At 42.9% G+C, this 26379-nt stretch overlaps 1 protein-coding gene across 3 annotated transcripts in view; it reads right to left on the reverse strand.

Annotated features, from left to right (window-relative positions):
* The window catches only part of SCARB1 (scavenger receptor class B member 1), a 103696-nt gene extending 83105 nt beyond the window's left edge, over positions 1-20591 (reverse strand). For all 3 annotated transcript variants that reach the window (XM_063454333.1, XM_063454331.1, XM_063454332.1), the window contains exon 1: positions 20240-20591. In XM_063454333.1, the coding sequence (XP_063310403.1) occupies positions 20240-20359 (120 nt within the window). In that variant the 5' untranslated portion in view covers positions 20360-20591. The remainder of the gene's footprint in view (positions 1-20239) is intronic.
* Positions 20592-26379: the final 5788 nt, after the last annotated feature.

Raw genomic sequence — 26379 nt, forward strand, 5'->3', positions numbered from 1 at the left:
CTCCCCGCTTGCTCACAGCTAACCTCGCCAATCCTGCACTCAGTTCGCAGCCATGGGGAAAACCCACCGAGCACCACACGCACCGAGACCCGCGGACACCGACCCCCTCCATGAAGCACTATCTGGTGACTCAGGAGGACCTAGGCGGCCAGGACTCTAATGACTCCACGGCCTCAGGCCTATCGGATCCGCCGTCACCGAGGGGGGACCGGCGGTACACGGAAAGCGGCCTGAAGGCACCAGGGGAGTGCCCACCTGATCTACTCTCCCTGCTGAAAGAACTGCCGACAAAAGCCGACCTGAAAGCGGCTAATCACGATCTGCGCACCTCTCACCTCCCAACTTCACGCGCTGCGGGTGGACATCCAAGGCCTCAGCCTGAAAGTGGCGCAGCTGGAGGCAGACTGCGACCATGGCAAATGCAGACCAGATACAGCAACATACCACGATATTGAAGCAATTAGCCCTACATGTCGAGGATCTCGACAACAGGGACAGAAGACAGAATATACGTGTCAGGGGGCTCCCGGAGGAACTAGATAAAATGGCGCCGATTCAGACCACACTGTTGGAATTATTCAATCAACTCCTCTCCAGGCTGCCCCAGACACACATAGGATTTGTCCCTGCACACAGAGCGCTGAGACCGCAGGGGCCCCCAGAGGGACGTTATATGCTGCCTGGAGAGCTTCCAACTGAATGAGGACATCTTCCGCAGGGCCAGAGGAACCGAGAAGGTGCTTTTGGGGGAACGCCGAAATCCAGCTGTTTCCAGACCTCTCCCCAGCCACCCTAGCATACTGGACGGAAATGAAGCCGCTTACCAGACAGCTCCAAGCGGCAGCCATCAGGTACCGCTGGTGCTTCCCCACAGGCATACAGATAACGACGCCCTAGGGCCCTTTCACAATAACCAATGAGGAGGAGCTGACAAATATTCAACGGGAACTCCACCTGGCACCGGAGAAACTGCAGTGGCCGAACCCACTCACCTTCAACACCACTGGCCCCAGGCTCCGGGGAGTGGGCCCCATGCCCCAGAGAATTAGAAACCTCCGCAAGCAGACGACAAGACCCGCGGGGACACCGAACTAACCGAGCAGGGCACTCCGCCCTCAGCACTGACCTCACGGGAGGATAATCGCCACGATTGTAAGCTTCTCACTTGTTTAATCGCGAACGCTTTGAGACTCTTTGGGACATTTCAAGGTACAGTTCCCCAAGGGAAGAAGTGCCAGAGGTTCTGACACCCCTACCAACTACCACACAGGCCAGTGGTGCAAGGCCACCAACAGACTCGCACCGACTGGCCGGAGACTGGGCACTTTGCCGATCACCCATACCACAAGTCCCACCAGCATATTCTACTATACCACACGCTGCAATGCAGTTGGAGCGTGCTGCGGGGGGGATGGGGAGCACCAACCAGGGGGGCCCTGTGGGACCACAGCGGCTAGCGATGATCTGCCTGGGAGCGCACTGGGTCCCCTGGGCTCTGCCCGCTTGGGGATACCTAGACCCCCTTTCGCTACCTGATCAGTAACTCCATCACCCATGAGACGTGGACTTACTCGCTGGAGATATGGGACTAAACGCTCCACAGCACATTTATACGGCAGGTACCGGGGGGGGGGGGGGGGGAAGGTCCCCTGGACGCCACCCACTTGGGGATTCTCAGACGCCTTCGACTACCCTGTTGACACAGGTGCGCAGTACCCTCTGACTCACAGGTGGGGGAGGGAGCCACTGCACCCCGACGCCCATTCCCACGCGTTGTTTCTTGCAACGCTGCTCTCTAATAACTACATCACACCTTATTAAGTTTACCCCCTCATCATTCCTTCACAACTCTTCCCCTCCCTTTTCTCCCTGACACCACTTACCCACCAGCACGACCCGCCCGACAAACGTGACCATGGACGTGCCCCGTGACGGTAGACCGACCACCAGCCCCGTCACAGTTCTCACCATGAATGCCAGAGGGTTAAATAAACCAGAGAAATGATCCGGGGCCCTCAGGGATTTCCAAGCTCACAAGGCCTCCGTCGTATTCATACAGGAGACACATTTTCGTGAGGGGGCGAGACCCAAGTCAACAAATCAGCATTACCCGGTAGGTTATTATAGTGACTTCCAGGGTGGGAAATGCAGGGGAGTGGCGATTCTCCTACACAGACGGCTCCGGTTCCCGGAACTGGGAGTCATGCTAGACCCGGGGAGGGTCGCTACTTGTTCCTCAAAGGGAAGATAACAGATAAGACCTTTGCTACTGTTTATGCACCAAACATGGGACAATATAGGTTTCTGGCTAGGACACTCAGTGCCCTCAGGCGCTTCGCGGAGGGAGTGGTGGTGTTGGGGGGCGACCTGAATGTCGCTCTGGATCCCAGATGGGACTCCTCGCAGGGGCAGTCGCGTCTCTCGGCGCGGCACCTCACAGCACTCAAGACCCTCCTCACAAAGACCCAGCTGGTAGATTGCTGGAGGGCTTTCCACCCCGACGAGAGGGATTACACATATTACTCACACCCACACAATTCATATACGCGCATCGACTACCTATTCGTGTCCCACTACCACCGTCCTTTGGTGCTCGGCGCTGACCAGGGGACCGCGACGTTGTCCGACCATGCACCAGTGATCATTACACTACGGTCCCCCCTGTTTAGGCCCAAAGTATCAAAATGGTGACTAAATGAATCTCTACTCGCTACCCTGGATGTCACAACAGACATAGCAACGGCACTAAAAGACTACTACGAGGACAATACACGAGACCAAACCTCTGCCGCGGTGCGATGGGAGGCACATAAAAGCAAAGGGACACCTTATACAAAAGTGCACACCTCAAGAAACAGACGCTCACAGGCTCCAGCTCATTGCTGACATTCAACACCTAGACACCCTCAAAAAAAAAAAAAACACACCACCCCACTCATCAGGCCACACTTCTCACCCTCCGTAGGGAACTCCCCACACTCAACACCACAGGGCAGGACTGCGACAAAGCGTTTTTCTCCCTCCATGGGAACAAGAGCGGCAAACTCTTTGCCCGCATGCTTAACAAACGGAGACACCCCCTCAAGATACAGGACATCATACGTACGTACTATGCGGACCTATACTCCCTCCCATGACCACAAACACAAGAACAGACACAAAGACTAGAGGACTCTATAGGCGTGTACCTACGAACCCACAACCTCACCTCATTGCCGACGGAAACGAGAGACCGGCTGGAAGAGCCAACCACACCCGAGGAGCTGGCAAATGCCATTAAACATACTAAACCAGGCAGGTGCCCAGGTCCGGATGGACTACCCATCAAATATTATGAAACCTTCGCAGACACCTTATATCCACCGCTGCTGGACATGTTTAATGACATTAGAGAAAGCAGAGCACTTCCCAAAACAAGCGCTTATGGCTCATATCACCTCAATACCAAAGGAAGGAAAAGACCGGGAACAGTGCGGGAACTATCGACCCATATCCCTCATAAACACCGACCGTAAATTCCTAGCCAAGGTCCTGGCGACTCAGCTCCAGCTGCACATCCAAACCTTGGTACACGCAGACCAGGTGGGGTTTGTGATGGGTCGCAAGGCCAGGGACAATACCATCCGAGCCCTCACACTCATGCACGGACAGGTGGGGGACGACAGATGCCTTCTCCTACTCTCTACAGATGCGGAGAAGGCCTTTGACAGAGTATGCTGGGACTATATGTTCCGAACCCTAACACACATGGGTGTGGGACCTATCCTCCTGGGCTGGATTAAGGCACTATATACACACACACCAGACAGCACAGGTGGTGGTTAACGGGGCGCTCACGGAGGCATTCACCATCTCCAACGGAACGCGTCAGGGATGTCCCTTGTCACCGCTACTTTTTATCCTAGCGTTGGAACCCTTTCTAACACACAAAAGAGGTCATCCAGACATCACGGGAGTCCAAACGTTAGACACGCACCATAAAGTAGCCGCTTATGCAGATGATCTCTTGTTTTTTTTGTAGCACACCCAGAGGTGTCCCTCCCCAATCTGCTTCAGGCATTCCAGACCTTCTGGAAACTATCAGGCCTTAAGATTAAACTTTACGAAACCATAAATCCTGAACCTAGATATCCCCACACAGAGGGCGGAGCGCCTCCGCCAGAACTACCCCTTCCAATGGGCCCAGGGTAAAATACGATACCTGGGCACCTGGCTGACAGTCAGGGAATCAGATTTCTACACAACTAATTTCTCCCCATTACTATCCAAATTCCAAACAGAAATGAGGGAATGGGTCCTTCCACACATATCCTGGCTGGGCAGGATACAAGTTGTAAAGATGAATTTCCTGCCCAGGTTACTCTTCCTCTTTCAGGCCCTACCTATTATCCTGCCACACTCCTTCACTTCCATTCGACGGGCACTAGGGGAATTCATATGGGACGGGAGGAGACCCAGACTGAAGTACAACCTGCTCACACAACCCAAGGACCGGAGCGGCCTAGCCTTACCGGACTTCACGCTCTACTATAGGGCATACTACAGCACATACTGGAGTGGTCCAAATCAGGGGTCACTAAGCTTTGGAAAACCGCGGAAGAGGCAAGGGCAGGCGTTCCGGCCGAACTCCTCCCGTGGCTCCCCAGCCGCGAAGGGGGAACGGAGAAACACTACTCGGTATACACCAGAGCGACATTGCGGGTTTGGCGCAGTAACACAGGGAGACACGCACTAACGACACACCTGTCGCCGCTTCTCCCTCTCACTCATAACATAGACTTCCCACCAGGCCTGGAGCCGGGGGCGCTGGGGACACTGGTCAGGGACCCGATACCTCGGCTGCGACACGTGTGCACTAAGCAGGGACTAAGATTGGGCGGATATAAGCAAAGACTCAGACCAATCCTTCCTAACTCGATTTAAATATGAACAACTAGGTAGCTTTGTAAGGACCCTCCCACGGGGAGCGAAACTAGGTAGAGATCTCACAGACTTTGAAACCCTGTGCGCAGATCCCAATCCACTGCCACACTGTGTCTCGTTCCTATACTCTACACTACAGCTACACACCCCAACGGCACCCCCGACATTCATGGGAAAATGGGAGGACGCCCTTCACCAGACTTTTAGTGAGGCGGAATGGGATAAGATATGTCACATCACCCACCACTGTTCAGTCTTCAGCAAGAGCCAAGAGACGGCATATAAATTACTATCACAATGGTACCGCACACCTGACACGATACACCACATATCCACGCACGGATCCCGGTCCTGCTGGAGATGTGACAAGGTGCTTGGCACACCCCTGCACATATGGTGGGAGTGCTAACTCATAAAACCCTACTGGCATACACAAAATACTCAGATTCACTCTCAGTCCACCGCCATTGGAACCGGCAGCCATGCTACTGCACCATACAAAAACCCCCATCACTAGTTACAAAAAATCCCTTACAATCCGAATCCTCAATGTAGCAAAGCAGACTATTCCCCAATACTGGAAGAAGAGGGAGACCCCACCGCTGCAAAGGTGGTTCGACCAAATGGAAGAATTGAGGGCCATAGAGGAACTCACTATGCTGACGGCAGGACCGCAGCAACAGACGTATCTAGACATATGGACACATTGGATACGGACGACGACCCAACCCGACTTCCTGACACTCCTACGCGGCCGCACACCTTAAGACGCCCGACTGCCAGACAAATTGACAGGCAACACACCCTCATCCTTCTTCCTCCCCGTCTGTACCTGAACTTACCCCCCAACTTTCCCTATATAGGCCACCCGAGGAGAAGGGCACACTGAAAAGGGAGGACAATGTTTCTGACTTAAGGCGAAGGAGCTGACACTGGCGGACATGTTAACACATCTCGTTGCCCCAGAGGGGCCAGAGGGCGAAACCTTGGGCTCAGACGACTCACAGAGATCCAAAAGGACAAGACTAGCATACAGTGAAGGGCAACAACTACCTATTCTGGTATGACAAAGCCACTTAGAATTCCTGAGTCAGACTGAAAGAGACAAACCCCAGGGCTCACAGACCAGAGACCAAAGAGGTGCACAGGACGAGAGAGTATTGGACCCACACCCTGGGAGGGAGGGCGAACACAGAACCTACCCGACGGGTGGGGACGGTGGCCTGACATGTACAAAGCGGGGGCGACATGACTCTCTGAATAAGGGTAGTCACATCCCACAAAGTAAATGGTAATAGTTGGGGGTGGGACCTGGCCCCCACCCACAGGCACTATCGTAGGGAAAAGAGAGAATCGGTCCTGCGAGCCCGACACTACATCTCTATAAAAGGTCAAGGAGTGGCCTGCGTGCCACCGTTGCATCGGCATATGTTGATTGTCTCATCCTTCTCCCCCTCCCCCCCCCCCCCCCCCTTCCCAAACTGCCAGGGACCTGCGAGTCCCCATTGTAGCTAACTGTACAAGACGGCGCAGACACAGTTATCGGTTCTCTGTTTGTTTTTAGCATCTCATGTTTCATGGGACCTGCGAGTCCACAACAAAGTTTTATATGAATGCTTAAGAAACACAATTGCGATTGAAAAGTTTCAATAAAGAAAATATTTAAAAAAAAAAAAAGTTACTCTGTAACATTTGGAGTCATTGCACATTTTGAGAGTACCTCTAAAGCACCACCATCCTTCTAATGGAACCTTCCTCATCTTCTGGTACAACACAAAGATCTATGGACGCTTCTGCAAGACAGTAGGATCCTATATAGATATAACTGGGAGAAGAAAAAGGAGCTTTTTCCTATGGCTGCGGACAACTGACAAGTTAAGGATAGAAGCTCAACCTTTCCCCCCTCCCCATCTGGGCTTTGTTCGCCATCCAAAAAAAAATAAAACAAAATAAAAACAAACATCATTCACAGCCTAAAAACTATTCATATAAATCAGTACAAGTAATCTTTAGTGTATCCCTTAAAATCTCTACAAGGTATTGCATGAAGATTGACTTTTTCATTACTTAGAATATTTTTATTTTTACACTTTGAAATCTAAAGAAAACAAACCTTACCCCTCTCCCTGTTGTACAGTTACAGTTTGTAAATAGGCAAAGCTATATTCTTCTAAATCCTAAAAGTGTACAATCACTCATAAGCTCTACGAACACCATAAATATCTGTATACACTTGTAATGGTTGTACTCTGGTTTAAATATATAAAGCAAAAAGATTGGAGAGTTCTCTGCTGAATGTTGCATGACGAGTTCAGATCTATAACACACAACCTTTCAAGTCTTCATTGAACAATAGTCAATAGTCATATTCAGCCCCACCAGCTACATGTCACTCAATTCGGAGCTGTACCATGTGCTTATAGAACGTTACAGTGCATATATAACCCCTCCCCCAACACCTCATCCACCCTCCCCCCCCCAAAAAAAAAAAATAATAATAATAATAATAATAATAATAATACATACAAATTTATTTATTTTTAGAGGTTTTTTACCCCCTCTATTTAATTACTTTTATTTCAAAGAAGTTCACCTTCTGCAAAAAGGGCCAGGTACATTAAATATGTACACACCATGGAATCCAGTCCACAGGTAGTCATCCAAAAAAGGATTAGCACTTGGCATAACGCAACAAGAGGTTTCGATGAAGAATAAGTACAGTGAAAGGCTTATAGGGTTTCTCAGCATTAATAGTTAGAGGTACCACACTATTCTAGAGGACAAACTATATACAATGTGGGAATGGGAAGGAGGGTAGAGATAAGAAAAGCTCCAAGGAATTGACACATTCTATCAAACTTGAAGATGGTGTATCCTGGTCTTAACACAACTTTTTATAAGAGATGTATGCATGCGCAGACAACCCATGCAGTCACAACTGACATGCTCACACAGTTTCACTGATTGACAAATGCAAAACAAACAAAGCAAACACATGATCAAATTAATATAAAGACACCCATCAGATCAGTTTCATTTGCACAAACATGACCCCTTCTTCTGCAAGCAGGTCACCTGATGGGTTGACCATCTTCTGTACAAGACTGCAAGAATAGGTTTCCTACCAATAGGTGTCCATCTTTGGAGGGGGAAAGAGGAAGTAGTAAAGAAAGAAGTTTGGAGTACAAAGGTGCAAGAGGATTTTGCAACATGAAATGTTGTCCATGCAAAAGATAAATCCAACATGTATCAAACAGTGGCATGCCTTGTAAATTATTTTAATGTTAATTTAAAAAAAAAAAAAAAAAAGGCATAAAATCTGTAAAAGTGTAACATGTAACATTCGTCAAACTGAATAAAATGAAGATCATTTGATTGCTGACTCATTGAAGTGTGAAATGCTTACAAGGCATCTTCAAGACATTGAAGTTTATTCACACGAAATCAGCTATTTTTGCAACGATTTTTAATTTACAATAATTATGTGTTTAGTGAATACTTCCTACAAATGGTTTGACTCGACTCTCTGGATAGAAAAATCCGTTGCTCACGAGAAAAATCCAAAGGAACTTCCCATAACCTTAGCAATTAGTGAGAAAAATATCACCACAATGCAATGTGACAATTTAAATCAGTCTTAAACTACCAACTGCCCGGGATTTTTATACTGCACAAGAGTGACCCTTGTAAAAAAGGCTTGAACGGTATTGCAAGTCTACAGCAACTCAAAAGAGGTTATTGGCCACAAAGCTAAGCAACCACAGATTTAAAAAAAAGGTTGTGTTAAGAAATCCAAATATTAAGCTGGGACATAATTCGATGTGACATGTAAACGCCAAGGAACACAGAATGTAGGTCACAACGTCTATACTAGTCTTCAGCAGGACTAGGCCATGCCACACTTTTGAAGATTCATTTCAGTTATGAAACAAGATTTCCAAACACAAACAGAATAACAAATATCCTGAATGTGCTGCAACATGCAGCAATGGAAAGTGCCTCAGGTAATATTAACATGAACCCACGTACACTGGTCAATATGAAACAGATTACATATATACAGCTCACTGTGGTCCTGTACCCTGCCTGCAGGGCTTAATTACAATGAAAATTCATGGGAACAGCATTGTCAGACTGCCTGGCTGGAGATATAGATATAGATAGATATCTCTATCATGTCTTGGTACTGCAGTAAGAGTAAATGGTACATGTACCTAAGAATTTTTTATTTATTTTTTAATTATTAAAAAATGGACTGACAAGGCAGAGCAAAAAAGAGACTTCACAGGTGATCCTTCTGCTCTCCAGACATAGCAACTTCTGTAGAGCTTTATCTAGAAACATCATAATCTGCCTACCAATCCTCCTTAAATCTGTCACTAATGCAAATATCCTCTTCAACCGCCAACATCAACATGCCTCTGGAATTGCATTACACAAATTGTAGAATTTTGGATACAACTTAATTACATTGGCTCCCACATATTGTAGCTCTCCTTCCAAGTTAAAAAAAAAAAAAAAAGAGGACTGGAAACTAGTGCTATATGGCAGATAGAAGACCCTTTTCTGGTTTAGAGATTTGTCTAGCTTTCTAGGACTTACAATACTTCCTTCCACAATCCATATAGAAGAGTGAAGCCCAATTCACTGCATTTCACTCCGTAGCATGGTTCTTTGCTGTCACTGCACCCCCCCCCAACCCACTTTCTAGTTTCAGAATGCAATGTCAGTTATTTATCATTCTATTTAAAATAGTTGTTTCAGACATTAACTTTGTTTGTACCTTAAACAGAGTGTTTATGTTGCTTAACTATTCCATTGACACATATATATCTAAAAAAACATGGCTTTTTAGCTGAGCCAAGAATTTCATGTTTATAATGAGCCTAAAGACTAAAATCGTGGTCAGTCTGTTGCTAATCATTTTATAACATAACAAGCTCTAGAATAAAGCACAGTTTAGCATCCAAAGTATTAAAAGACCACTATAGGCACCCAGACCACTTCAGCTCAATGAAGTGGCCTGGGTGCCACGTCCCTCTAGTTTTAACTCTGCAGCTGAAAACATTGCAATTTTTAGAGAAACTGCTATGTTTCACTGATGGTTAATCCAGCTTCTAGTGGCTGACAGCCGCTAGAATCACCTCTCACTGAAAATCACAGTGAGAAGACACTGGACGTCCATAGGAAAGCATTGAGTAATGCTTTCCTATGGACTGTTTGAATGCGCGCTCGGATCTGACGTCGGCAGGGGGAGGAGTGGTCACCAGCACCAAGGAAGCACGGCGCTGGAGAAAGGCAAGTGGCTGAAGGGGTTTTAACCCCTTCAGCCCAGCAGGAGGGGATCCCTGAGGGTGGGGGACACTTAATGACCCTAGAGTGCCAGGAAAACACGTACTGAAGATTACAGGTTAATTAACAAATGAGTGTTCGCTACAATCCATGAGAATTCCCAACAACCTTTGGTGCTGCCCCCCACCTCCCCGCCATCAAGAGTGCTTGGCCTTGTCTGTGAGACTATATATTTTTTAAGTGTGTGCACTGTTGTGCAAACAATTATATAAATACTGCACAAACGTGGATTGTTTCCTTAACAGAGCACATTGAAGGAATGCAAGACTTTCTGTACTTATTTCCACTTGAATTATATTGTAGTGTTCCATTTATGAACAGGAGTTAAGTAAAATTGGATATAGAGCTAGACAAGCAAGCGTCCGTTGTTATTACTTCACTTTATTTACATCCTGTGCATAGATTCAACCAATTTGACAGTCATAATACTGCATTGTCAAGAACACTAATAAAATAGCCACTGAAAAAATTATAAATAAAACACAAGCGAATGGCATAAGTTTAAATAAATAGTTAGAATCAAAGTTTTCCTTTCTGTTCGGATAAAAAAAAAAAATTTATATTATATATACAGACACACACACACACACACACACACACACACCTCAAGTCAATTCTCTACAGAATTCACCACTAAAGTACAAAAGTGTTTACTGAGGATTCTACACACAATCTTTATACCCCACTCCCCTCCCAACTCAAAATGTCATGCTGTCAGATGACTAGTTTCAAAACCAGTTTAAAATCCATGAGTTATCAGAATAGTCACACATGAGGTTGAAGAACACATGTTCAGAGGGAAGCCAAAAATATTTCCCCTACATTATATAGAACCCATCCTTGTGACAAGAAGGCATGCCATATTCACAAACAGAATAAAGTCAGAACATTAAGGGGAGCAATCTCATGATAAAAGGGAGGGGAAGAAAAAAGAAAAAGGGGGAAGCACTTCTTTACTTTCATACAAAATGTGAGGGATAGATGCACCAATCCACCCAGTATACCCGTTCATACATGTGGCAGTAGAATTCCACCAAGAAGTCAATGTCATGTGTACAACACAGGCCTTTAACCCCTGAAGTACCAATGCCATTCCATTGAGTTATTTAAACAATGTCCTAAAGTGGCTCTGTCAGCAACTGCAATGTGCTCTATAAAGCTTGTGGAATCCCTTCAGTCGTCATTATTAACTTGCTAGGAACCTCTATTTTGTTAGGAGATTGTAGGCCATTATAAGACCCCCAAGGGGTTAAACAAACATTCAGGTATTCCATTAACACATAGAGGGCCCTCCCTCTGCATGGTCCTCTGTGCAGTCTGAGATAGGTAAGGTTGCAACAAATCATATTGTATAGATATTTTTCAGGGTCTTAAACAGCTGTTCCTTTACTTAATAGGTTTAGTCAGCAATGGAGGGAAAATATATATTTTGTTAATATTGAAAGAGGGTGAATGACACCAATATATATTAAACACACATTTTTTTAAAAAAAAAAAATGCATGGGTTTTTGTTTTTCCCCTACTTAATGCTTTCATAGAGTTGGTTTGAACAAGTTACCAGACTTTAATAAGCATATGCTTTGACACATTTAGAATTTCTATAGAGAATGAAAGTTCTTGTATCTCCACGATGAGATAACCAATAGCAATCTATGAATGATGAGTCATGTGCAGAGGGGGTGGAAGGAGTTAAATGGAAAATTACAACAAGGTGTGAAAAAATTAAAGCCGCCTATTAAAACCTCTAAGAAAATTCACTGCTCTTCCAAAACAAACCAGTTTTCATGATTATGCAAAGATGACTGACGCTGTATCTCACCACTATGGTGTGATCGCCCAGAGGGATGTTTCATTTGTACACTGTATTCATGTCATTCATATTCAACCAGCCACTACGTTATGCACAAAGCTAAAATCCCTGCTGAACACATTGTTGCAACATGGTGTCCTTGGCAGATTACTTGTTTGCCAAACTTATCATTTCTGTTTGTTCTAAAGTAGCCTAACCTCCATGAGAGCATCAGTCCCACAAACAAAACAACCATTCCCTAAAAAATAATTAGTGGGACATCAATACCATTGAAGCCAGTCTGTTACATATAGTTTGGAGAGGTCTCCACCACTCCTTTGAGAAGTGTGTCACCATTTTTAGTACAATAGCAAAACAGGTTTACACACACACTGCAATCTATGAGAAACTGCATAAATGTATCACCTGAGCAGATCCCTTACCTGGTATTAAAAAGAAGGATGTGAAGTGAAGAAAATAAATACATTTAAAAAACGACCATTTGATTTACAAACACTCAGAACATTCTTCACATACCTAGCACTGAATCAGTAAGTAGATTGTACAGCTGTAAATTTCAACCTACAAATTAAATATATGAATAAAGTGACACAGAAAGTGTTGGTTCTTCTCCAACAATAGTAAAGGACCACTAAAGTCACCTAGGCACTTTCATGTCCTTGGTGCAGGACAGTGGTTTGGTCTTTAACTCTGCAGTGTTTACATTGCAAAGATAAATTCACCTCTAATGACTGTCAGGATGACAGCCACAAGAGGCTCTTCTGCAGCACCGAACGTCCAAATCCCAGTTGTGTGGCAGGGAAGTCCCCATAGGAACGCACTAATTCACACACAAACACACACACATGCACATCATGTTTTAAATGCTGCTCTGTGAGGAGCACTGGATTGGACCAACAATGAGAGGAAGAGGTGGTAAGCAGTGTTGGATCAAGGTAAATATAACAGAACTAACATTTCTTAATTTTTTTACTCCACACATGGGGGAATTAAAACACAAAGACATGGACACCAAAGCATTAGTGATACAGGTTTGTATCCTTTATGCCTTAATTATTTATAATAAAAAAATAATCCAGTTTATAAATGCTACATACCAAAGTGTTACACTTTTTAGATTGTACCCTAGGCTATAGCATGGCAAAGAGCTAAACGTCCACAAAAACATAGTGCATCTGTCAGTTGCAATTTCACTAGTCCCAAACTCAGACTCTGCATTTAAAGACAATCTGGTGCCAACCTATTTTGGAGCATGCTAGAGATAGCCCAATACTGAAGTATGCCTGCCATGGCAAAGATTTCAGGTCACACAGCAATATATAGAACACTTATTGTGACCCAATGTCTTGCTTGCCTCTTTAGGGAGATGGGAAACTAAATACAGTTGCTAAGGTCTCTCCAATTTAAGCAGAGGAGCACAACTGGTTGTAACATACCACTAGTAGACATTCTGACCTAACGGAGCTGCTAAAGCAGCCGCAAATATCAACATAATAATACTATGTTGAAAGAGTCTTACTTACCAGTACAGCCTATCACTTCTTCTGAAGACAGGATAGCACTAGAATTAAAAGGAACACTAACAATAAGAATACAAAATGTTAGAAACCCGGGCCCCGGCTGCTGCGGGTCCTACCCTACCACACACCTTCACAACGGCAGTAACAACACATACATGCCTTCAAACAGGAACAACGTAAGGGACCTGAGAGTCCGACGATATTGTGGGCCTGCGAACCCACATGACTGAGATACTGATACGAAAATATACAATTGCTAAGTGTTCTACACACACCTATAAAGCAAGTCTTATTGTTTTTTTACATCGGAAAGCAATCGCAAAATTGTACGCAGTAAGGGACCTGCGAGTCCTCAAAACCTAGGGGCGCATGTGCCCATGAAGTTCCATGACTTCATGTAACTAATGCTATCATTATCACAAGCTACAACTGGGACCTGCGAGTCCCGCTATATCACCTTTGCACGTTGAAACTATATGAAAATATCGTTGAAAACCTAATAAAAATTATATTTACAAAAAAAAAAAAAATACAAAATGTGTATTCCTAATGCTGTAGTGCCCTAATCACTGTTTAGGTGACCTGGCCCTGCTGCCAGGGTAAAAAAAAAAAAAAAGTGAGTTTGCTTATCTTTTCTTCCTCGCAACACTGGACTCCAGCGTACAGCTCTACCTCTTTGGCATAGATCATCAAGATCCATGATTTCACCCAATCCAATGCTTTCCCATAGGAAAGCATTGGGAGCCTGGTGCACATGCACAGCAAAATGCCTCTATGAGACCAACTGACTGAGGCACCTGTATTAAGGGTCAGTATGATAGTCAATAGACTGAGGCAGACTATCCTACGAATAAAAAAAAAGAAAATAATACATAGTGCCCTTCCTGCAGAATGGCAATGTTTTCAGCTGCATGGTAAAAACAGGGGGGGCATGGTACCTAGTCCACTTCATTAAGATAAAAGGAACACTATTGGCACCCAGACCACGTTAACATTTTATTTACCTTTGTAGATTGAAGCATTCAAAATGGCACTCTAAGCACAATGATACAACAGGTTGTAGTGGTTATGGTGCATTGTATCCTCTGGTTCTGTGGCATGGTAGGAGGTCAAACCATTTTCAAAATTCCTATTCAGTGGATAAGAGTCCAGAGGTAAATCCTGGATGGATCAGGTCGTTCAGATGTATATTGAATGTCAAGAGCATCCGCAATGCGACAGCTAATTTAGTGTTAGTGGAACTGGAGCTAGAGGTTTCCTTCCTACCTCTTCCAAAAATCACAGACCTGTGACCATGATGCAAGGGACATTGTGCCCTGCAGAAGGCAGTGTGATCCCAACTCATGTCTGGGGGTTATTCAGGCGGTGTCTGAATGACCCACAAACGGAGTACAGCAGAAGGAAAGTATGGTTGTGCCAATTTACAGTTCTTATAGAGTAATAGTATTGTCTGCAGCTATTAAACTTTTTGTCCAATAGATGGCACTAGAAGATTAAAATGATTGGTAAGTTATAGAACAGACTATGGGGTTAATGCACTGAACTCCACACTGTAGTGAACTAGAATCCAAATTGACAAATTTCTACTTTGTAGAAGATTTTGCGTTGTCCATTTGAGGTCTACCCAATAGACCTATATGTTTCATATATAGAGTTCCACCAAATGCAGAGTTACCAGGTAATAGCAACAGGGGAGGGGGGGGTTTATACTGTTAAGAAATGGGTGGGGGTAAGTGGAATACCATGTTGGATTCCTCCTGGTGCGGTTAGCAAAAAAGTAAAAGAAGAAGAAGAAGAAGTGAAATGCGTATAGCATAGTCCATTGTCAACTTCTCTCCCTTGCCTATTTATTTCTATTGGCATTATATTTGAAAATATTTGTAACGTTTTAGGATTGGAGAGCTTTTATTAGTTCTCGTGTGCCAAGTGTCAGTTGATTGCTCTCAGCCAACGACCAAAGCTCTGCACCAACAGAGTGGGTGGCCCAATAGGACACCAAAACCAGGACAGTGGACTTTAGTGGCAATGTTACTTTGAGTGTTCCTTTAAAGAATAGCTACAAAGTCTGCATAAGACATACGAAGATAGGGAGCAGAAAGTGTGTGTGTGTGTGTGTGTGTGGGGGGGGTTAAAAATCACTATTTAATAGCTATACCACAATTAATACATGCATGTAGGCCCTCCCCCATTTCCCCTGGAAGAGACAGTTTTGAGAAGGCTCTGAATCTGAACTCAGTGCGAGCAGCTGAAAGATACAGCACATCTGAAACTTCTGTAAGCCCAGGGAAGCCAACAGAGGGAGGAGGCGATCCTCCCTGGCTTTCTGACTGACAGGGAGGGGTATCATAATTTAATTATAAAAGAACCGACTTCTCATAGAAATAACCTAAATTAAAATTGGATATTGCTCACCCAAAAAAACACCAAATCATCCTGAAGTGCTTTATGGATGTGGAGGGAATCTACAAGACAAATACACAGGCCAGTTTATGCCAAAAATATAAATAAAAAGGGTTTTTGCATAAATGACCCACATTCACTTTAGAATATTACATGGTTACAATAAAATCTGTTTCAACGAACATTACTGCACAAGGAATATAAACTGGTTTTCCTGAAGTTATATAGGGTTGTCCTCTGCATATAGTTTAAGGTTACCCACCAATCTAAATACGACATGGATAAAAGCATTTTCCCTTACCCCTCCCATGACATCACACCACCCCAGTGGAAGTGCCTGACAGTCACAAAATGTGGATTTAACCCCTTAAGGACCAAACTTCTGGAGTAAAAGGGAATCATGACATGTCACGTGTCCTTAAGGGGTTAAAAGTGGACTTTGCAAAATTTAAATCACCGCTGTGGATCCAGTGGCCAGAGGGGTCAGGGAAAGGGAAATCTTTACCTGAACCTGTCCCTCACAGGCACCGCCATCTTCTCTTGTCGGGTCCACTGCTGAACTCTCGGGTATGTGCAAGACTACAGCACTGTGGTCTACGGAGGACCCTGTGAGATCCTTCCTAGACAGAGCCAATTACCTGCAGCCATCACTGGCTGGGGGGGGGGGGGATGAATTGACACTTCTTGATGGTGGTAGCTCATTGCCTAGTGTTAAGAAGGGTGAGGTGGAGGAAAAATACTGAGAGAAAGTTGTCCCTTCTTTATCTCAGTATATCGCTTGACTGGGTTGGAATTTCAGTGAGATCCCAACACAGTCAATATGAGTATTTTATAAAAAAGTTATCTTTATGAAATACTTATTTTTAAAGGGTGTGGTAGGGAGGGGTGTGACACTGCTGCTTTAACCTTGCAATGTAGGCATTGCCGTATCTTCTAAATGGAAGTGCTTTAAATTATAAAGATTAAAACAAAAAAAATACCTCCCAACATTTCACAAGTGACGATGTTTTTTGGGTGTGGCCAGGCAGAGCTGTTCTGAGAACTTTTAGGTGACTTACTAAAATGTAATTTAGAACAAGAACAATGTATCACATTTACCCAGACTGGTTTCCGATGTATATTATTTAAACAGACAAGTTTTATTAACCATTTGAGTGTCAGAACTGAACCCAAAGCACTAAAATTCTGTTTTGCCACAATAGCACAAGCAATTTATGGGATACCATTGTTCTACCAGAGCATCTAGACTGATAGCACTGGGAGGATGTGGCATCATACAATTTGCTCCTAGTGCCATCAACCATGATACATCAGTAAGAAGGAGCTGGAAAAGTTGTTACATGATGCATTCATAGGCAGCTGCTCCTTTGTAGCCAATATGTGCTGGTTAGGGAACAGAATTTAATCTTTATTTAAACTGATAGCTAGCCTTTGAAGCTATTTTTATACAAAGTGCTTAGCTAGATAGTTCATGAGTTTACAAATCTAAAGCAGGCTTCCCCAAACTCTGGCCCTCCAGATGTTGCTGAACTACAACTCCCACGATTCTATGAATGAAATAGATAGGCTGAGAATCATGGGAGTTGTAGTTCAGCAACATCTGGAGGGCCGGAGTTTGGGGAAGCTTGCTCTAAAGGATACAATAGGGATTTGAGACGAGGATGCAGGGGGAATTTGGAAGTGATGGCTAAAAGTAGTTAGAGAGTTGCTGCTATTTGTAATATGTAAAGGGAATGTTGGCTGACAAGCTCTCACCAAGTCCCATTTCCACCCAAAGAAGGCCAAAAAGGTTATCTGGACCTGCTGGCATTTTGGTTTGGATTGCTTTGTGGGTGGGACCAGTCAGGTACGGAAAAGAAAAAAAATATATATATATACATACATACATCTTTGGAACCTGAGCATGAAATATCCAAAGGACAAGTGAATAGAGATTTTGGCCATTCTCTGTTCAGGTTCCAGTTTACATGCCCCCATGGTCTTCACAATCACCAAATCATTTACCATAAATAATATTAACTTGCCTTGTGCTGCTGGAAATGTTTTAATAAGTGCAGATTTATTCTGGATTCACTAAAATCAGAGTGGATTTTTAATTCTGGTATACTATTTTAGAAAGAATGACTACCTCACGAAACAATGTATCCTCACGTTACACTAGATAGGAGAGCTGTACTTTATCTTGGTGGTCCCAGGAAAACTGTACTGTTTGTCTTTAGGATAGAATGCTAATGAAATCCTGTGGCATGAGTTAGCCGTGTGTCGCTTAGTGCACTAAATCATACAAGTACCAATGTATTCTTAATTGACTTGGAATATAGATTATATGGCTACAACCTCCATCAGGAACAGGATCTTAGGCTATCACCATCACGCACCATTTAGGAATACGGTGTTAAAATAATGAAGTGTACTTTTATTATGCGACATTTATGGATGTCAGAGGACACAAAAAAAAGTTAACTTAAAATTATGTTGTACCTGTTACAGTTACCAAAATGCTTCAAAAGAATAAATTTAATAAAAAAAAACAAACAGGACATAAGCAGGTAAAATATTGGAAAGATGACCACCACTTAGAAAGATATCGATTTAAAAAAAAATAAAATAAAAATAATTTAAACAAAAATATTTCTCTACTAAATATCTGAAAGAGCAAAATGAAGAAAATTGCTTTTCTTAATATCGCTCTTTCAGCGAATAGCTTCCTAATTTGGTATCTTAAAGTGGGATTGTCATATTTAAGAATACCCAGTTAGGGCACTGTGTGCCACCATATCTCCCATACTTGGCAAATGGTAGAAAAATCAAATATACACAAAAACAGCTGGAATAATAGTAGACTGTCTTTTCTCCACAATTTTGCAACTTTGGTTGAAAACGTGAAATTCCCTTCACATGCCAGTTTAGTGAATAGCCCGGAGTCTTAAGGTTTACCGCCACATCAGCTCTGGGCAGAAAACGTTATATATGTGTGCTCATGCTAGGACATGCTTGCCTGTGCATTCTTTTAAATGAGATTTCAGTGATTTTCTTAAAATGTCCATAGTTTCAGGACAAGTCCTGGGCAGATGAAAAGCACAGTCCACTACCATGTTCCCTTATTGGTGTGGACTCTGTTCTAGGTTTGCTACTGAATTGTAGTTTATTCTAGTTAGAGTAAAGAGATACCGTACATAATGACAGGAGGTGAATATTTTACTTAACTTTCTTTACTGCACCTCCACAGGACTGTGGACACCAACTCAAGTGTTTCAGAGCTCAACACAAGTGTATTTAGCTAGTGTGTCAACAGAGCAGTTAGATAAAGTAAGACACAGCCCATACAAACAGAGCCAAAAAAGTGGGGGTGATAGAATAGCTGGAACATATACATATTCCCTCAATTTAAAATCCTACAAACAGTTTGATAAATCTGTCATAATGCCTTTATTAACTTGCGGTTTAGAGCATTAGGCTAGAAAATGGTTTCATAAGAGTCTCTCAAAAGGAATGATAGACACTGTATATTGAGGCACTGAATGTTAGCACGTATTAAGAGCACACAGAGCAGATATTTATAAATTTATAGTCATCAGACACGCGAGCAATAAATGCAAAGCTGACTCTGCATATATGAAGAGACAGATAAGGTGCATGAGTGAACTCCAAAAGTATGACTGAAAGATTTACAGGGATTAAGACTTCATAGAAACAGATACTATAAAGAAGGGGGGGGGGGCCGGGGATTCAAAACAGTAAGCATCGTATAAACAAACGTTCGTTTTAGACATTCACTGGGAATATCAGATTATAAGATAGAGACATTTTGTAAAGCACTCTGGATATGAAAGGTCTGACAGTCCTCGAAGGCTCACATAACATGAGGTAAAGACTACGTTTCATAATAAATAAAAAAAAATGATTAAGCATGACCATTGTAAATTAACCAGGTGTCCCCCAATATGGTCTCTAATAGGATCAGGGTTAATCTGGTGGGTGCCTGGAGAAAGCAGCGCAGTATCTAATCCGGGGTAAATTCAGGACAAGGCATGCATTTCACCCACCAGCAGTCAGAGCGCGGAATCTCTAGCGCCCTCCAGCCATTACTCACAGCTCGCCAGACCCATGGGATGCACAGGACATCCGACAGCTAACTTTGTTTTCCAGAGTTCCATTGGAACGTTAAGTAACCAACCACGTTCTCTGAATGCAACGTCTGGGACGCGTTATGCATTATTGCTGGGTTCTTACCTTTTCCACTTGCTGGTCCATTATCACAGGCACTAAAAACACCAGCAAAGTCCCGAAAGCAACAAGTAGGAAGCCGATGACCCCCAGGATTATGGATTTCTTATTGCTAGTCTTTGCCATGGCTCGTGGTGTACGTGTGGGCAGGGCAGGGGGGATGTAAACAGAGGGGCAGCTGTGCGTGCTGCTAGCTGTCTGGTATGCTGCCGCCCGCTTGGATGTGCTCTGCCAGCTCAGGAGACATCATCTGGCGGAGTTTTATTATAAGGGGCAGGTAAGGGACCGCCCAAAGCCATGCTTAGTCTCTCCCATGACATGCTAGCAGCGCTCACCCCACTAGGGAGGCCTGCCTCACTCCAATGGTGTCTGTCTATGTACAAGCCCCACCTGGAGGCGGTGGTTGGGAAGTCCTTCCCTGACAGTGCTGTGGTTGTTGTTATTGCTGCTGACTCTGATGGGTAACGTAGTCCGGGCATGCATTGAGTAACGTAGCGGGTCATCATTACACAAGTGGGGCATCATGTAATCAGATTGCAAGAGCTGCTCAGTACGGAAACGTGCTGGGATAATGCAAGCATGAGCTGCGGTGGAAGCAGCAATGAGCAGTGAGTGCTACTGTGCATACTCATATTTGAACGGCAGATGGCGATGTTTTCACTTCGTTTCGTAAGCGATTTATGCAACAAGCTAATCTTTTTAAATACTATCAGCACTAATAATGCATATCTTGGAATCTAACAGGTCAAAGGACAGGTAAATATGTACATTATAAAGGATCCTGGTGTCATAGGAAAAGTACATTTTGACACTTTGCATTTTCTTTTACCCAATATGCATAAACGAACCTGCATTCAGCTGAGATTACACTTTTAAAGGAACTCAATTTTATCACTCATTTTTAACAATGAAAGAAAAATGTCTAGGGGAAAATATATACTATAAATGAGTCTGTGATGTTACCATGACTCTTTGATTTCAATGAGGATATTAAGTGTATAGATAGACAGCAGAGTAAAAGTATAGTTTTATTACAAAGTAAATATCATATAAAACAGCATAACTATCTAACAGCTACACACACATAAACCAAATCCGCTATTATGGGCCAACAAAGAATTAGAGTAGCAAGTATCAATTTAAAAATCCTGTTCTACTGGCACTATAGCCTCCCCCATTGTCAAGGCATCCCCCCCCTCCCCCCCATACACTCCTCCCCCCCACTCCCTCCCCGAAGGGGTTAAAACTACTTCTGTCACTTACCGTAGATGTCCCTCGGCGCTAACTCGGGTCTGCTCTCTCTCTTCCCCCACTGACGTCAGCAAGGGAGACCTAAAGCGCATGGACGGCAAAGGCTGCGCTCGCATAAGGATTTCCCTATAGGAAAGGATTATTTAAAGCTTTCCTATGGGGATTCCGGTGATACTAGAAGTCCTCATGCATAGCGTGAGGTCGTCCAGTGTCAGGTGACCAAAAGTCACCTAACGATCTGGAGGTACCTCTAGTAGCTGTCTGGTAGACAGCCACTAGAGGTGGAGTTAACCCATAAAGGTAATTATTGCAGTTTATTAAAAAAAAAGGTCAATAATAAGTTTTGCAGGGTTAAGGGTGCTGGGACACTGCACCTAGACCACTTCAATGAGCTGAAGTGGTCTGAGTGCCTTTAGTGTCCCTTTAATTTGGTCCAAAACATCAAAAAAAAATTGACCAAACATCTAAAATATAAAAGCAAACTTCTCTTGCAATCCATAATTAAAGGGACACTATATTCACCAGAACATCTACAGCTTATTGTATTTGTTCTGGTGAGTATAATCTTTCCCTGCAGGCTTTTTGCAGTATGCACTGTCTTTTCAGGGAAAAAGCAGTCTTTACAGTACAGCCTAGGGATACCTCCACTGGCCACTCCTCAGATTGCTGCTAGAGGTGCTTCATGGGGCAATGCTGCACACTGTGCACTTATGCCATTCAGTGTCTCCTCCCTCTGCATCCAGACACTGAACTGTTTTTGACTCGTGCTGCCCCTGATCTGCCTCCTTGACAAGCTCAGCCAATCCAAAGTATTCATATGGCTTATATCACCACTTCTCATGTTGTCAGACAAGCAGGCAGAGCCAGCACCAGCAGACTGAAATAAAGGTATGATTATTCTACAGCACAGCTGTTTTAATTAACATTTATTATTAAAGCATAGAATAAAGATGCATTGATTTATTTCTGATGGTGAAAAAATAGTTTTTAATATGCACATTAGACCAAAATCTAAAATGCTAATCAGAAGGTTACTTAAAAAAAAAATGGATGACATTTCTTTCCTCTGCAGTTTAAATAAAAAACAAGTAAATGGTAAACTTTTAAAATAAATAGTGTGGGTCCAATGGATAAAAGGACTGATGACAGTAATAAATACTCTTACCTAGGTATACTATTTTAATTAGAACATTCATACATTAACAAAATTGGCTGGATTTGAATTATTGATTGCAGTCTTTAGGTATTTCATCAGTAGGTTTCAGGATCTTCTCGTGAGCAAATCTTCTACATACACATCTCTTTATATCAAACCTACACCTGAGATCAGCAAAGCCTTTGCTGGATTTTATTCTCAGCCTTCTTGATTCCTCCTTCTAATGGCTTTTAAACCTTAAGCTCAGGTGCATCTAAATTCGGGACTTCGGAACTTGGGCAACTTTGGCACTTCAGCACTTTGACACTTCAGCACTTCGACCCTTTTGAACTTCGGCAACGTCGACACTTTGGCATTTCGACACTTTGGAATTTCGGGACTTCTCTTGCAGCCGCTTGGTAGATAACTCCCTAATTCCCACGGTATTAGGGAGTTATCTACCAAAAGGCTGATAGACCTAAATTGGTCTTTCAGCCAAATTTACTAATACTAAGTAAAAATTGCTTAGTATTAGTAAATTTTGCCCCTACTCGCCATACCGCGAGTAGGGGCATGTCTAGTAAACAGTGAGCAGCCTGTGGTTGCTCACTGTTTAATTTTAAAATAAATAAAGCATTCCGTCCTCCTGAGCCCCCACCCGTGACGCGCGAGTGGGGGCCCTAAAGTAAAATAATGGGGGGGACCTATTGTCCTCCCCTGAGCGGTGGGTGGGTGCCCTAAATAAAAATTGCGGGGGGACCTAAGGTCCTCCCACCTGGCCCCCACCCATGAGCGGTGGGTGGGGGCCCTAAATTCGAATAAGGGGGGGGGACCTAATGTCCTCCCCCTGACCCCCGCCCCTGAGCAGTAGGTGGGGGCCCTAAATAAAAATTGGGGGGGACCTAATGTCCTTCCCCCTGGCCCCCACCCCTGAGCGGTGGGTGGGGCCCCTAAAGTAGAATAAGAGGGGGGGACCTAATGTCCTCCCCCCTGGCCCCCACCCCTGAGCGGTGCGTGGGTGCCCTAAATTAGAATAGGGGGGGACCTAATGTCCTGCCCCCCACCCCTGAGCGGTGGGTGGGAGCCCTAAATAAAAATTTGGGGGGGACGTAATGTCCTCCCCCCTGGCCCCCACCCATGAGCGGTGGGTAGGGGTCCTAAATAAAAACTGTCCCCCACCCCTGATTAAGTAACCAATCAGAGTGTTATGAGTCAAATTACACAGCGTGGTAAAATTCCAAAGAACTTTCCCACGCTGTGTAAAATGACACAGAGCACTCTGATTTGTGGATTTCAAGCCAACCAATCAGAGTGCTGTGACAGGTAAATGTAGAGACTTACCTGTCAGTCTCTTCATTTACCTGTCAGAGCACTCTGATTGGATGGGTTAAACCCACCAATAAGAGTGCTCTGAGCCTAATTGCAGGGCGAGGCAAGGCTTTATAAGCCTTCCCCCGCCCTGCAGAGCTCAGTCTGCGCGGAGCTCTCCATGGGTGAAGATGGATTATTTTTTCTGCGCTCATTTTTTTTTAATATACAGTGTAACATTCTTCTTCCACTGGGTAAGTATATTAGTACTTAGGCAATACTGTGCTTCGGAACTTTGGCACTTCGACACTTCGGCAACTTCAGAACTTCGGCACTCCGACACTTCGGAAATTCGGTAATTTCGGGACTTCGGCATCTCATCTATTCGGACATTCGGAAGCACCCGAATTGCCCGAAATTCGCCCGAATTTGCATTCGGACCGAAACAAATTGCACATGTCTACCTCTAATACATATACCACCCCTTAATAAAAGAGGATTTGGGGAAAGTCTATCACCAATAGAGGTACTCTAGTAGAAATTGTAAGCACAACTTTCTTAATTAACCCCTTCAGGACCGGCCTGTTTTTGCGATGTTTGTACGTTAAGGACCAGAGCAGTTTAAACACTTTTGTGGTGTTTGTGTTTAGCTGTAATTTTCCGCTCTCTCATTTACGGTTCCCATACAAGTTATATATTGTTTTTTTCACGACAAGAAGGGCTTTCTTTACATACCAGTATTTATATTATGTCATATATTGTATTTAAAAAAAATAATGAAATATGGTGAAAAATAAAAAAAAAAACATGTTTTTGGACTTTTACTTGAAAAATCTTTTACTTATCTACAAAAGCTAATGAAAAAAACTGCTAAATAGATTCAAAATTTTGTCCCGAGTTTAAAAACACCCAGTGTTTACATGCTTTATTGCTTTTTTTTGCAAGTTATAGGCCTATAAATACAAGTAGGAAATTGCTGTTTCAATATATATATATTTTAAATGTATCAATAGTGACCTTGTAACACCGTTATCTATCATAAATCCCTGAAACACACCTAACATGTACATATTTTTTTAAAGTAGACAACCCAGGGTATTCAAAATTGGGTATGTCCAGTTTTTTTTAGTAGCCACTTAGTCACAAACACTGGCCAAAGTTAGCATTTATATTTGTTTGTGTGTTAAAAATGCAAGAAACGCTAACTTTGGCCGGTGTTTGTGACTAAGTGGCTACTAAAAAAGGCTGAACATACCCCATTTGCAATACCTTGGGTTGTCTTCTTTTGTAAATGGTATGCCATCATGGGGCTAATTCTCATTCCTTGGCTACCATACGCTGTCAAAGGCAACCTAACCAATCTGACAAATTTCAATAAAAAAAATCAAGCCTTATATTTGACCCTGTAACTTTCACAAACACTATAAAACCTCTACATGTGGGGTACTGTTATACTCAGGAGACTTCGCTGAACACAAATATTAGTGTATCAGAACAGTAAAATATATCACAGCAATAATATCCTCAGTGAAAGAGCTGTTTGTGTGTGAAAAATGCAAAAAACTTCACTTTCACTGACAATATCATCGCTGTGATATGTTTTACTGTTTTGAAACACTAATATTTGTGTTCAGCGAAGTCTCCCGAGTAAAACAGTACCCCCATGTACAGGATTTAGGGTGTCATAGAAAGTTACAGGGTTAAGCACAGTGCTAGCAAATTAAATTATCTGGACTTTTGGCCTGGGTTGGCAGGCAGGTCCCTCAAATTGCAATCATTAAAATTACTTAATTAGGTAAAAATATTACATAAATATGCACGTAGAATTTTAATATATATACATATTTATATATTTGACGTCTACGTGTATATTTATGAAATTATTAATGTAATTTTGTATGTGGACATATGTATATTTCGTATTATTTTTATTTATTTATTTATACATAGATATATATATCATTACATTCTAAGTGTATTTTGATATAAATATATATATATCAATATCAAAATACTGTTAGAATAAAATTGAATATATATATATAATTTTTTTTTAATTATTAAAAATTATTTTTATTTTTTGTTATTTATTTTTATTAACATATTATTTGTATTTTATAATAATATATATATACCATATATATAGTTATTATATATATTGTATATATTCGTGTGTAATTTAAATATAAGTGTATTTTTATATTAATATACGTATATATAAATATAAAAATACACTTAGTGTGACATTATATATATGATACATATACATATATTATATATAGATATAATACATGTATATATATCATATATATATACACATATTATAATTTTTTTTACACTGATTTTTTTGTTTTACACTTTATTTAATGATTTTTTACTTGCAGGGAGACTGCCTGTCAGCACAGACAGTCCCCCTGCAGGCAGATACACAGACCCCTATTGCGGTCATGTG

The sequence above is a fragment of the Pelobates fuscus genome, chromosome 5, assembly GCF_036172605.1.
Source record: "Pelobates fuscus isolate aPelFus1 chromosome 5, aPelFus1.pri, whole genome shotgun sequence".
In the NCBI taxonomy this organism is placed as follows: domain Eukaryota; kingdom Metazoa; phylum Chordata; class Amphibia; order Anura; family Pelobatidae; genus Pelobates; species Pelobates fuscus.